General features: G+C 52.5%; 1 protein-coding gene across 7 annotated transcripts in view; it reads right to left on the reverse strand.

Moving 5' to 3' along the window:
* The window catches only part of LOC143148316 (uncharacterized), a 360,338-nt gene that overhangs the window by 143,658 nt on the left and 201,440 nt on the right, over positions 1-15,240 (reverse strand). For all 7 annotated transcript variants that reach the window (XM_076314556.1, XM_076314557.1, XM_076314561.1 and 4 more), the window contains exon 6: positions 7,888-7,977. In XM_076314556.1, the coding sequence (XP_076170671.1) occupies positions 7,888-7,977 (90 nt within the window). The remainder of the gene's footprint in view (positions 1-7,887; positions 7,978-15,240) is intronic.

Below are 15,240 nucleotides of genomic sequence, written 5' to 3' on the forward strand. Positions count from 1 at the left end.
CGAACAATGTTGCCGGAACGGATCGTAAAGAGCGAAAAACCATTACACAGTTGAATTATTCAGCGATAAAGATTTCCTCGAGATAACCGTCCGCGCGAGAAATATTTACTCGCGAGCCGTGCCAATAACGTCCAGCTCGATAAATTTCTAATCAGAAACCTAGAAACGCAAGCACGGTCGTCCGCGCGGCGGCGTTGGCAAATTCGCCGCTTTCTCGGCGCGTTGAGAACGCCTCGGACGTTCCCAGCAGCGGGCAAGAACAGATAGCCGATTCTTCGCAATTAGTGCCGTGGAAAATCCGCGACGAATAAAGCCGCGCGAAAACGGGCGAGGCGCATCGATCAGCCGGGGAGGAATTATCGATTGGCCTCGGCGAAACCTTAGCCGGACAGCTCCTTGGGATCTGGGTCGTACCCTGAATTCTGCCTGCGTGCACGATATCCAACCTCTGGCGCGTAATTGCTCACGTAGCCGGGCCGCGGCTTCAACAGCCACCTAAAACGACGCCCGAATCCGTGATTATCGAGTATCGAAAATTACAATGTTCCGTTTCACCGTGTATTAACCGGTTTTTAATCGCGAGCCTATCGTTCCGCGACCGATCCTCTTCCTTTTCTCCCGTTTGGCCAACGATCGAGCCGCGAACGCGACCACGGGGGACGTCTTCTCGGCTCGTATTGTTCGAAATTTACCGATCGAGAGGCGGTTACGTTGCATCGGAAATTTTCTTTCTCTTTTATCGTACGCGGTAACCGCTATCGATTTTTCAGCGTCCCCGCGACGACGAGAAGCCCTCTCGGCTCGTATCCTTCGGAAATTACGCGATCAAGGAACGGTAATGTTAAATCGGGAATTTCTTTTTCCTTTTCTCCGTTTTATCGTCCCGATCGGTACTATAAATTACCCATCGTCGAGGTAATATTAAATCGAAAAGGTTTTTATCGCCGCGATCGGTACCGTAACCGACGCGTTACACCGGTTACGCGCCGACAACGAGCCGCAAACGCGACGACCGAACGCGTTCTCGGCTCGTATCGCGAGAAATTGTGCGATCGGGGGACGATAACGTCGAATCGAGAATCTTTTCTAACGATATCGATGGTTCCACGCCGGTCACGGACGACGCGCGAGGAAAATCGTAACAGAGCGTTGCAACGTACGAGTAGACCGAGACGCGAAACGCGGTAGAGTAAAGATAATAATCGAACGGAGAACCAACCGGAGACGTAAAATGTCGTCCGTACGAACGAGCAGAGGTCGCGTACCGTAATCGATGCGTTCGATTAACAACGATTTCGCGGAACCGCGGCTCGACGAGGAAGCGTTTCATCATCGCGACCGTGGCCGGGGATGGTCCACGTTGAAAAACGACTTCGGTACCTCCTGGTCAGGCCCCCCGTGCATTCTCGCGTGGGTGGAATCGATCGACACGGTGCTGGAAAAATCCTCCGTCCGCGATAAATTATCGGCGAAAATTTACATCCCCCACGGTAACCGGCGCGTAGACGAGTTACGATAATGGTCGCACTTGTGCAAAGACGAGGCACCGGACTAATTATCTATGCACGGTTTGCGGTACTTTGTTCATTGTGTTGGCCAGCGGACAACGATAATCGAAGACCCAACACGACCCGTTGTCGGTCCGCTCGTTATTAGTCGCGGCTTGTTAGCGGTAAATTTATATCGTTTATGCGGGTCGATCGCGGAGGGATAGCATCGAAGAGACGCGTGGATCGGTGTGCTCGGATCTTGGATCGATTCGTTTAAATATAGTCGGTTTAAATATTGCCGCTTGGACGGCAAAGAAAGAAAATGGAACTAATTTCGAACGTGGAGTAAAAGTTGTTGCGACAGAGTCGATTGACCCCGGAGGATGTCGTCGATCTTGAAAAAATTGTTCACCGAACTGTTCACCGTTTGTTTCTAAAATACACTCGAATCGCAGCGATCGCTCCGAGCGGTCGGTCCCGAAATAGGTTAATTCGATACGGCCCGGACCTAACCCAACGCCGTGATTTTCACAGGAACGTAACGAAAATACTTTTTTCTCGCGCGCGGCTCGTAATCGTCGTTATTTAGCTCGGCAACGCTAGCAATCTCGTTATTCGGGAAGATTTATCCGCAACACGCGCGCGAAATTAAATCGAGATCGACGAGCAAAAACTCGCCGCACTGGCGGAACGTTCTCGTTCCGAAAATCACAATGGTCGTTGGCAAAAGTTTAAGCACGGGGATTCGGAAAAAGCTGAAGAGGGACCGAGATTTTGAAATCGATGCAACGCCGGCTGGAAAATAACGAGCGATTACCGTAATTATCGCGCAGATCCGGTGTTTCTGAGGCACGGTTGACCAGGAACGCTTCGACGACGACGTAGGATCGAGCGTGGAAACCCTGGGCCGTGAAAGCCTGAAATACGTTATTCGAGCGAACCTTGTAACAAAATTGTTACAACGGCGAACATCGGCCACCGTTGCCGTGCCAGCCGCGTAATTAGCACCTACGTCGTTTTTCCTCTTCCGTCGAAAGCGCGTACTTTCGTCTACGGCACGTAGCGTGCTCGTAATTATCCGTGAACTTTTCGAGCGACGACGATGATAGAATATCGCGAGGCGGCGGATTCGCCGCGACGAGGAAGATCATCGAAGTCGCCGGGTCAACGGCTTCGCAAACATCTTTATTGTCGAACGAGCAACCGTAAAGAGCGGATCGCTTTCACGTGCAAGCTCCTAGGGCTAAATTACGTGCTCGTGTGCTCGAGCACGAATTAGATGATTTAGCTCGATCCGTGCGCGAGCCGCTAGACCGTTCCGCGGAGATGGATTTCCGCTTTCGAGGGGAAAGATGCTTCCGCCGTCGATTCAGTACGGAAAGTAAACTCGGAAAACGAGAGCGAACCTTTCGATTTTCGGACTTTCGACGCGATTCGGTCCGACGGCTCGTCGAACGGTACAACGACGATCCGATCTCCCGAATAATAGTTATTTAGCGTCATCGATACCGGAGAACATCGACGATATCCCCGTGCCGTTGCAACGATAACTATCTACGAGATGTATCATCCTCGCGGTGCACGATACCCTACATCGATGCTCGAATAAAATCACCGAGACTGGCGATTCGCGCGATACTTTGGACAAGTTTCTCGTTCGACTCGAACTTTACACCGGATCTTCGCATTCTCGACCGCGAAGATCCACGTTTTTAAATTCACTCGGGGAGTCACGTGTCTACGCTCGACAGGTATTGGAAAATACGAGAAATTTTCTCGCGCGACAATTTTTTTAACCCGATACCGAGGGATTCGAGCAGCGAGGATCGCGTTTCGTTTCGTTCTCTCGGTTACGGTAACTTTTCCTCTCGCGATCGTCTATCCTCTTCGGTTTCTTCTCGAACCAGAGACAAATCGTCGACATAAATTCAGATCGACAGATTTCTCCCGATAAACGGTTGCCCCGCGATATAATTCGTACCCACGTCCCTGATGGAGTAGGAAACAGCAACAAATTAATAACTCGCCGGCCCGTTTAGCGTCGATTCGATTTAATCGCGCGGCGAGAGCCGGTGTTTTACGGGGCGGGGAAATTAGAGCAAACGAAGGCGTGTATGTATCCTCGATGCGATCGTTCGGACGCCTCGGAGCGAAGAAAAGTTCCCGGAATACGTTAGACGGCCGGCCAACTTTCGAAACATCGAGAGACTCGCCGCGCGGTTACGATCGATCCGCTCTTGAACCCTCGCGAGCATCGTCGACGCTTCCTCTTCCTGTTCGTCCCGCCTCTTTTGGGCGAGCACGGTCACCGTCTCGACCCGGCTAATCTGGCGACAAAGCGGCTGCTTTGCCAACTACGGGATTACAGTTACCGAGCGCGAGAGTCACTCTCGTTCAAAGGATTCGAGGTGAAAGAGAGACGATCGTAAAATCGTAACAAAGACCGAGTTCACCGATGTACATTTTCGGGGTAACAGAGGTGGCAAGCTGTACTCGAAGTTTCAGCTACGAGCGAACAGGTACGCGAAACACGACGGACGCGGATATCGAAAGAAATTCCTCGACGACCGGAAGAGCCCAATTAGCGAAGCAGTCGTCCGGCAAAACGAACGATCCCCGTTGAAATCCCAGTCGAGCAATCCGATCGGTCGCTCCTTCTCGCTACATCGATTTGCGGGTTTACGACCGGGTAGAATCTCGCCACTAATTAGGAAATCACGGAGTTCCTTGCCAATCCTCGATAAAGTCGCGCGAGACGCCACATTTCGGAAACGTCTGGGAAAGAGCTACACGGCGAGACCCCGCAACCGTACCCAGATAGAGGGTTTTACGACGATCGTAATTAGCGGCTCCGCGGGACTATTTCTGACGAAGAATGTAACGCGATCGTAAAGAAGAAAACACCGTGCAACCGTATCGCGATTATTTTTTCTCTTTTTTCTTCTTTTTTTTTGCGAGAATGGGAAACGCGTCGCGCTCGCACAGTGACAAACGAGTCGTGTGAAATCGCGCGCCGGAAACGCTCGAGTTTAATTAAACAGGAACAAGCTCGGATAGGAATGATACGCGAAGGCGAGAAGTTGGCTCGCGCTTGCTCGCGAGCGAGGAAATTGTCACGGAGCGGGCTACCGGAGCCGAAGTACATGCGAGCGCATCGTCTCGGTACCTCTCGCGCGGTGGGCTCGCCTCAAGGAGAAACGGTAGCGAATTTGTTCTTCGAATCGACCGTTCGCGGCTCGAAGCCACGCGCGAACTATCCACATTGGCGAGAGTATTCTCGGTGAGATTCTTCCGAGGAAAACGAGACCCGAACGCGATCGCGTAACGTAAAGGCTGTTAGACACGAGCGCCGCGTCGCTTCCAAGTTTCGTCGGTCGCTCGAGACGATTCCGGTGCGTTTTACCGAGGGACGAACGCGATCTTTCGACGAGGAGTTAACGATCTTCCCAGAGTTTTTGTTACACTCGAGAAAGAACTACGTCGAATTTCAAAGGCGTACGAAAGGTACGAAATAGGTGAGTGTGCAAAACGGTTCGAACGGTTGCACACCGGGTCTCGATCGTTGGAACATTTTTCGAGTAGCGCGAACGCTTTCGAACTTCTCACAGTCGCAGACCACCTTCCTTATTCCGCCGTGGCCGCAAAAACCGACAAGACGCCGAGATGTAACGACGCAGGGATTAATTCACTCAATCGTGCCGCAAAAACAGGGTACCATTCGCGGCAATTAAAACAGATAACTCTCGACGTCGTTATCTCTCCCCTATCTGTTCCCCTTCTTGGTTGCTGCGTGGCAGCGATTACCTCGCTCGCGGACGCTTCTTCTTCCTGCTTCGCCGACGAGAGAGCTTCGTACAACTAATCGGCGACAAAGCGGCAGCTTTGCCAACTACGGGAATACAGTTAGACATCCTTGGATCCCGTCGCGAGAGACTCCTCGACGAAACGAAGAGAGAACCGCGCCGAGAAGGAGGACGACGCGGATCGAACCAGGGGGAACTACGTGCCGGTGAAAAAAACGAAAATAACCGCGGGATTAAAAGCCTCTGTTGTATTTGGTCGCGCGAGGTGCGAGAAGAAAACCCTCGGTCCGGCACGAGTCGCTCGAACTCGATCGCGAGGCTCGGCGATCCGGCGAAACTCGATCGAAGCGAGATAGAAATCACGCGGCATCGGACGTCGAGCACTCGTCGGTCGCGTGACTCGATTTTACCGACCTTGGTGGCTCGCGAAACTCCCGACTTTCGAGTTAGGAAATACGATACCGATCCTCGGTGTACGGAATACGACGAGCCCGAAATCATACAACTGTACAACGAATGTTGCACCGCCGACACGGATCTTGATACAGGAGATCCCAGGTTCGTGGGATATGGCGCGGAAAACACCAGACTCGTGAGACCCGATACGGACCACTCTCCGGGTCCGCGGGACACGATACCGACCGGGACCGTCCTAACAACCGAGAACTCTCGGGACTCAACACGCGGGACACGATACAGATAACTTTCGGACTCGTGGGATCCGATACGGTTGACCCGCGAACTCGCGGGTACTCGCACGGGGACAACTACGAGCCTTATGGGAACCGACCGGCTGCGGCTCGATTCTTGGATTCTCGAAACGGGCAGTATCGCGCTTCGTGGGAACCGATGCGACCGATTCTCCAATTCTCCAATTCTCCGAGACTCGAACCGGAGAGAACTCGGGACTACCGAGGACCGAGCCGGAGAGGTCCAGGGTTGTTCGCGAGCGGGTCCTCCGTAGGAGACCTCCCGCCTGGAAGGGCTTCGATCCGTATCGAGGTCCCGGGAGCCTCGTATCGTTCGTATCGAGTTCCATAATTCTAAAGTTCCAAGGGTTTCGCGTCTCCCGTATCCGATTCTACGAGTCGCGAACGATCCGCGGGGATACCGAGCACACGGTAAACCTTCTCCTCGAGAACTCCGTACCGTCCGGTGTTCAGTCCCAGGGGTCCTCCACCGTCCGCGTTCGATCCCAGAAATCTTTCGCCGACCCGATCGGGTCGCCGCGCGTTCCAAGGCGAGTCCCAAGAGTCCCGTACCATCTACGAGCGATCGTGTCGGATCTCGAGAGTCCTCTACCGTCCGTATCCAGTCCCAGGTGTCCCGTACCGTGCGTATCGAGTCCCACGAGCCCGTATTCCTCGCTATCCGATCCCCGCTCGATCGACTCGGCCGTCGACGAGAGCTCCGCATCGAAACGCGAGAATTCTGCTTTTCCTTTCACCGGCCGGGGCATTTTCGGGCATATTGTCCCAAACTTTCTACGCTGTCGGCGACTGGTTTAATTGTTCGAACGTTGAACGGTTGTTCGTCGGGCGTGGGATCCTCCGAATGGCTCCGCTCTAACGTCCGAAGACCGATTAATAACACGGTGGTGCGCGATGATTGCACGCGCGAAACGTCTCAACGTCTCGAGCACGGTGAAACGAACGTTTTTATTTCGCGCGAATCCGGTGGGCGTGCGGCGCGAAACTTTCGACGAGAACCGGAACGAAAGAATCCCGTACGATCGCGAACTGTACGCGCTTCCTCGATCTTCCTCCCGTCCGAACGTGTCTTCCGACGCTCGGTCCATCGTCGACGAAACAACGTCGCGAGAATACAGTTAGACGTCCGCGAGTCGGCCGAGAGAGCCTCGAGGAAAGGACAAACTCTGGAGGCGCGAGCAACGGCCCGAGGGGGGCATCGAGGGGGCATCGAGGGGCCACCGTGGGGCCACCGTGGGGCCACCGTGGGGCCACCGTGGGGCCACCGGGGGTGGGTGAAGCGCGAGAGAATGGCGCGTCCTCAAGCACGTAAATAGATGCGGCCGGCGAGGATGCGGGGGCGTGCGAACCGAGCTCGAAGAGGGCCACGTGGCGGTGGGTGTGTCCCGGCTTCCGCATACTCCTCCGCGGTCAGCGCGCGTTATCTTTCGCAGCGACAGCTGGAAAACAGTGAGTCGCGCGTGTCGCGAGCCACCGCCGCGGACCGGCTTAATGGAACTTTTAATAAGCGAGCGGAATTAGAGGGAACGATACCGTCTTTGGTCTCCCGGCGGCAGCTTTCTCGTCTCGTCTCGTCTCGTTTGTCGGGAGGCTCGAGAGCCGATTCGCGACGCACTCGGCTCGCCGCGCGAGTACGCGCCAACCACGGAACTACTGGAACACTCCGTGCGGTAATATTCACGGCGAACCTTTTTCAAAGTAACGAGACACTTGGCGCGTACGTGCACCGCCGAACCGACATTTTCAACACGGAAAATACCCAACGAGTTGAACTTTTCCAGCGCCGCGTTTATCGCGATCCCGCTTCGTTCGATATCGATTCCCGAACGATCGCGAGACCGCGAAACGCGAAAAAACGATGATGGATTTTCCAGAAAAACTTACCAGGAAGCGTGAGGCCGCACGTGAGAACGTGTTCCGGTACGTCGTGAATGGTCCTGGGCGCTACCACGTCGTCGACCCTCTTTTTCGTTCCTGAAACAGGAGACAACAGGGATCTCGTTACTCCCGCATCCTTTACGAATACGATATCCGTCCGCGTTTGTATCTCAATCGACGACGGAATCGTATACCAGCGGATTTCGGTAATCCGATATAACGCCTCACGGGGTTTGCGTAAAGTCCTTTCGTGACAGTTGCACAAATATGACCGCGACTCACCCGAGAAAGGCTATCGAATAACTTTCCCAACCCCGATTCGGACGAAGCGAACACCCGAGGAACGACAAACTCCGCGTTTTCGCGCTACCCAGTCCTCCCGTCGGCAACGCTCGTTCCCTCGATCTTTCCATCGATCGACTCGGACTCGAAGGAATAGGCCGTTCGACGTGATGGATCGAAAGTGGACGAAATTCGACGGACGAATATTAACGACCGTTGTTGCTCGCTCTTTAAATTTCCGTTCAGCGTCGGTGCGGTGTATCGATCCTTCTTGGATGCATATTTTCTTTCGAGGCGAACATTCCGGGATACTTTTACCGCGGGTGGCGTATCTTTCTAGTCCCACGCCGTTCCAGTCCTTTGTCGATCCAACGTTTCGACAACCTGCCATTCGTCATTCCAGCCTTTCGACAACCTAGCATTCGTCATCCCAGCGTTTCGCGTAATCCGGTCTTAGTCGTACCTCGCCTCGATCCGTCGAACCGACGACCATCCCGAACTTCGATCGAAATATTGTCTTTCGTTCGGTCGATAGAATAACACGCAACGAGGGAAAAAGGAGGAGGAGAGAGAAAGAAAAGCGAGACGAGTGTTCGTTCGGTACGTCGTCGCGAGGTCGGTACCAATTAAGGCGCGAATAAAAGAGTAAACGACGCGTTGCAGTTGCCCGCGGTAGATGCTAATTTCGTCGGAGATGTACCGTAAAATTTTTTCACGGCAATTGTTATCGCGCGGAGGCAACGATCCATCGGATCTATTATGCAGGGAACGACGCGCAACAGGAAGCAAGAGAAACGAGCGATCGTATTGCGCGCGTACACGCGCACGTGCTCGTGCAGAAACGAGCCTCGAATCGTGCGGTTCGCTAATTCGACCCTCGGTCGAAAGGCTCCCTCTAATTTCACCTCTTAACCCTCGTCACCTTCGGCCGGAGAGCAACGAAGGTGAACGGCGGCATACGCACGCATCTTTTCGCCTTCTAATAATCGCCGCGCATCATTTTGTACACGGGATGCACTTTCTACCGCGAGACGCGGACAAATTAATTGCAGGCAATTAAGACGCCACGCTTAGCGGTTTGTGGTTTATTGTGCATCGCTTTACGGTTAAACGCGCGCTGGAAAAATTGGAAAGAAAGTAGCGCTGCCGCGGGGAGATTCGATCGCGGAATAGGAACGCTGGTCGACGAATATCGATTCTTTGCACGAATCTTCCTTCGATCGGAAGAAACTCGAGATCCGTGGAAAGAAAATCGTGAAATATTGTCAAATTTCGTCTACCGCAATTTCTCCTGAGAGTATCCCTGTGTACCTGTTTCTCGAGATTGAATTCGGGAACGAAGAAATTGCGAGATCGAAACACGTCTACAGAAAACGAGGAGACTCGTACAGCTGCTCGCGAGTTTCGGGAATGTTGTTAAGAGTGGTCGATACGTTGCGAGGATTTTTAGAGAATTGGAGATGAAATATCGAGAAAACGCGTAGAACGTGCGAAACGTTCGATGGGAAAAATGACCAAAGGCGAAAGAAATTCGTACCGTTTCGAATAATTTTTGGCCACGGTGCGATCCCCTTCGAGAACGCCCCCTGACCTTCTCGAGGAAAAATTAAACGGTTCGTGGGCTGCGATTCGTTCGATCTCGCGTTTCGCACGATCCGTGTAGCGTGTCAAAACATCCGCGAAATTCGCATGCAAATTCCACGCACGAACTCGTTACGAGCGGGCGTTAATTGCGCGATAACGAGGCTGGCCGGTGCACCGTCTCCCGAGACAATGGCGTCGATGCATCATCGCGATGGGGGACCTGCCAGGGACGAGCGCCGCGAACAAAGCGGACCAACGACGACCGATAACAGTCCCAAGGAATCGTACGACTTATCGGTGATTTATCGTCGTCACTTTCGTGGAACTCGTCGATCATCTCGACGGCTGGACGAAGCTGTGCGTGCGCGCGCGGGCTCTTCTTCCTCTTATTGTGATACTTTCGCGCGGTTTATCTACATCTTCTGGTGAAACTGTCTGGGGAACAGAGGGGTATTTCTAGAAAGCGGAGAAATGGGGTGTGGAACGAGGACGACGAATGGGGAAGAAAGTGAGCGGTCTACGAAGAATCGAGAACTTTTCTCGAACGAACCGAAGTCGAAGTTAGACGGAAGCGATCGAACGTTTTCGTAAAAGTTTCGAAAAACGAACAATAGACGAACGAAGTTCGATCCGTTGCTCGTGGAAGGAAAACCGGAATTTGAAATACGAGAGGAAATGTACACAAGGATCGTCGAGTAAAATTGAACCGTTGGAACATCGCGAATACAAATCGTTGTCGGTTTCGCTGGTATCCGTCGTACGAATGAAATTGTTCCTTCGTCTGGTCCATGGACTCGGTAAAGACGCACGTTGATGATAATAATAAAGCGAGGAAAAGAGAAACGGCGGGTAAACGTGCACGCCTCCGCTCATCGAACCGGCGTTAAACACAGCTCCGATCGCGTCTCGAACGTATACCCGCGAAACCGTGCGTCTTCTCTCTTTCGTTTTCTTTTTTCTTTTTTTTTTTCTTTCGTTTCCACGTCGACGTGACGTTGATTAGCGGTTGTTCGAATGTATCCTAATTCGGAGCGACTCGTCGTTCGCTCGCTCGCTCGCTCGCGTAAACGGACAACTATATTACCGCGAGGATCGCGTAGCGCGCTGAAACGCGGCTCCGTGGCGGTAATTACGGGAATCCGATCGCGCTAACGGCAACGAGGCAAGACGGTTCCTCGGTAATCGTTGCAATTAAAACGAGCGATCGTTCCGTCGTAATTATCGCGCACGCACCAGGGGACATTATTTACGCAAAATACGTTCGACTGCGATCAACGAGAGGATTTATCGCGGTCGAGACGACGGAGGCCGGCCGGTGCCGTGGATTTCTAATTTCCAGCGATCGCGCAGGGAGGTCAACGATCGTTCAGTTTTCCGGACGATCGCGCGTAAACTGTACCGATTGCCCGACGTCACGCGAACCAAACAGCTGATGCGCTTGCTTTCGATGCCTGGACTCTCGCCGAGATACCGAACGGTTTCGAGGGAGGCTTCCTGCGGGGAAACGTTTCCACGACACGCGATCTTCGCCGTTAAGACGATATCTTACGGAAGGGAGCGCCCCGTGACTCCATTGTCCGCTGTCCGACGCTGAAAATACGATTCTTGCTTCTTCGGACGATCTTGTACAAAGCTGCTTCCGAAAGCGAGCTCTCGCCCTTCCCTCGGTTATCGTTACCGTACCGCGATCGATATAGGGATAGAAATTTTTCTCGATTCATCGCGTCGGATTCAAAGTCGCGGTTAGAGTTTCGTTCGAGTTCTTTTCTTTCCCGGAGAACCCGGAGAAAAAGTTCTTTTACGTAGAATTTAGTTCTCTGAGATACCGAGAAACCGTAACGTTCTCGTCCATCGATCGATTTTCACGCGAATAAAAAGTTTCGCGCGCATTTCGAAAAGCGTTTCTAAAAGTGTCCACGCGTCGAATTTCCAATCGTCGAAGTCGTTGGTTAAAAGGCACTAAGCCACGTGGAATCGTCCCGCGTCCCAGCGATCGGAATTCGCGCCTCGTCGCGGCGCGACGCGACGAATTAGCGATCGCGACGCGAAGTATCGGGAAGTTTACGCTCGATGCGCGCGGATGAGCTTCCCACTGCCGCGATAGAGCTTCCTCCTCTCGGATCTCCCCGGGATCATTGACATAATGATCTGAATGGAAGGGAGGGAGAGAACAAGAGAGGGAAAGGGGAATGCACCGGGGGACGATCGAGGTCGCTGATACGCGATCGGATGCTGCTGCGCACGGTGTCGCGGATGCAGCAGCTGCGTTCATAGAAACGAGACCGAAGCCCGATTCCGAGGTGGCTTTTATCGGTCTCGGGTAACGTTCCAACGAATACGGAACGCTGAAAATTCCGAGCGGACTTTAGAAGGGTACTCCGCCTCGATCGCCGCGAAACGTAGAGTATCTTTGCGAATTTTTTTACGCGCGAGGAAACCAACGACGATTGAAAATTCAACCTCGAGCTATAAGGTTAGTCTTCCAACGTACGAGTTGGAGTCGAGTGCGTTACTTTCCCTCCAAAGAATTGTACAACTGGTGGTATTTAGGTGCAAGTAAAAGCTTCGCGGGAGTCGAAACAGAGGTGCCGAAGCAACAGCTTTATTCGGAGCCTCGAGTCGCGCGTGAAAACAGCTTTATCCTGTATTAACTCCAAACAAAGACGACCTATCTAGCCTGAAACCCCGAGTGTTTATCCGAGCTAAAACTCCAAATAAATATAAACGTGCCCGATCTGGTCCAAACTCCAAGAGACGACCCCAACAGACAGATTCGTCCTGCAGTCACGTACACCATAAACCTCTCTTTGAATAAACTGGTTCAGTTTTGTTTCCAAGTCGAAACTTGTAGCACTTATTTTCGCCTGTCCTAAACCTATATTCAGCGTTAAAGTAATCGCGCGCACAATGGTGAAAAGATCCTCCTCGTTATTTCCTCGCGGAAGCAAGTCTGATAAAGAAACTAAGTCACTAGACACCTAAGACACCTAAAATTTTCTTCAAACGACGAAAGTCTCGCGACGCGCGACGATTCATCGAAGCGATTGAACGCTTCGTTTCGTTTCCGTGAAAAGTGTACGAAAGGTGGGAAATTTGGAGAATAGTTGCGGAAAGTTCGAAGAAAAAGGGCGATCGTATCGTTCGAAGGTAGCCGTAAAGCCGGAGATTTGTCAGCTGTTGTCCTCGGAATGCGGTCAGGTGGCCCTAATCGCTTCATTTTACGGCACTTCGTTTCTCGGGCTACCGGTCCGCTTCCGTCGGGTCGATCAGGGCTAAGATTGGCCGAAGGAACGAAACGACTTCGTTCCAGTCCCTCGTTCCGCGTGCGGTAGGTGCCTCTGAATTTGGGTTAATGCACGTTAATGCATCAAACCTGGAACCGGTTTTTCACGAGTGTCGTTCCTCGAGCGCCGATTCGGACGTCCCGTTCCCTTCCAGCCATTTGTAGTCGTTACGTATTAATCGCGTCGCCGGTGTTCGGAGCCGCGACCCTCGATTCGCGGCACCGTGCCTTTCGGTTAACAATGGGCCGATTTAAACCGCGACGATCGAAAGACCGCGTTAACGGAAGAGAGTCGCCGAAAGGTACTCGCCGTAGCTGGAACCAGGCGAGTCTCGTTCGCTCGACAATGAACTCTGGTGAAACGACTCGAAGATGCAGGCGTCGAAGTTAGCGAAAAGTTCGAGGGTAGACCCGTCGATCGGATAATTTGGTTTCGAAATGTCACGGAGCCAAAGAGAGCCGAGTCGTCTCCTCGATTTCGAATTCTCGTCGAAAGAAACGAGACGAGTCGCTAGAAAATGCGAAAAAGTTCGAGATCGAAAATCCTCGAAAGAAGTTAGCGGAGACCGTGGCCCATCGCCAAGGCGTAACTTATCAGCCTCGACGCGTTAAAGAGAGCGACTAAAAATCAGCGAGGACGCTCGAATCGAGACGAGACGAGCACGTTTTAGACCGAACGATTGCTTTTACGACGCAGGTGCACGCGCGCGATGTGTTCAACCGCAGCGACAATTTACAAACGAAATTATTTAGACTCGGCCGCTTTACGGCTCGGTCGTAAGGAAACGGAACGCGACGCGGAATAATTTGCATCGATTAAAGGCGAAACACGGCGACGAGGAATGGGTACTTAAATCCCCGATATAATATTACCGCGAATAACTCGGCGTTGCGGACGGGTGTGGAGAAGTCCACGGGAACGTTGTAAAACACGGGAAAATTATGTACGCCCAACCGGTGCAGAAATCGAGTAAACCGAAACTCCGTGCTCGCCGAATAATCTATCACTCGCAACGCGAACCTTTTAACTCTGTAGTCTCTAGGCTCGCGATAACTTTTACGAGCCCGTGTTAAATCTCGACGTCGTTCTTTTCCTCGACGCGAGCAATTTTCCGCGCTATTATAAAATTACTCGGTATTTTACGCTCTCGGGTATTCGCTACGCCGTAAATACGCGTACACGCTCAAACTCGAAGGTTTCTTTCGAATCGATTCCGCTACCTCGCCCGCGAAGCGGAACAAATTCACCGGCACCGAGAAGCGTTAAACGGTCGCGTTCGAGATAACGTCGCGGCCAAGTATCCTCCTACCTGTGTCAATTTGCCCGCAAACCTGCCACCAGACGCGCAAAATCGAACGCGTACGTTAACGTTGCTCCGCGAGAACGGAATATTTCCTAGCGACGAGATCGTTAACGCCCGAGACGTTGAAAAATCGTAGATGCTTGGAAACCCACCGATCCCGCCTCGAAAAGCGATCGTTTACCCGACACGGAATCGCTCGCCGTGCTCGATTTTCATTCGCTTGGACGCGCTTTGGAGAATCCCAGCCAGGAAACTGCGTCCATTACCATAAGGCGATGACTCGAATTGACTCGTAACCGAAGGTTGATTGGATCTCCTTGCTTTACGACGCGCCGTTTGCAATTTAAACGTTTCCATTTGCGATCTATCTTTTTCCTTCCCTCTCCTTCGCGCGCTACAATTCGTTCTCGTTGCTCGACGATTTTTCCCTTTGCCGCTGGACGGTGAAAACGATCTTCGGTCTATCGCGCAGATTGAACTCGCGAAGACGTAAATCGAAAACACGGAACGAGCCTCTCTCGTACGTTTTCCAAAGAAAAGGAACTACCATTTCTCGTCGGATCGACGAACGAACGAGTCGCGCACAGGATCGAATAGATCACTGTTCGTGCGCGCGTTTTTTCCGATATCGATATCTCGAATTGGTCCCGCGGCGGTGCGGACACATTTGCGACGCGGTGGGTACAAAAGGTGTTTCGAGTCTTCGATTTCAGATCGCAAATAGTGCGGAGGAACGTTAGGCATTCGAGCAGATTAACGAAACTACACCTCCTTGACGATAACAATCGTGCAAAATATATTTAACCACGAAACTCCCGCTCTACGATCCACGAGTCTCGACTTTCCGACCGTGACTCGTCCACACGCGACACAGCCCTTTCTTCAACTGCCGCGTTCGTCTTCTCC

The sequence above is a fragment of the Ptiloglossa arizonensis genome, chromosome 6 (genome assembly GCF_051014685.1).
Source record: "Ptiloglossa arizonensis isolate GNS036 chromosome 6, iyPtiAriz1_principal, whole genome shotgun sequence".
Lineage (NCBI taxonomy): Eukaryota > Metazoa > Arthropoda > Insecta > Hymenoptera > Colletidae > Ptiloglossa > Ptiloglossa arizonensis.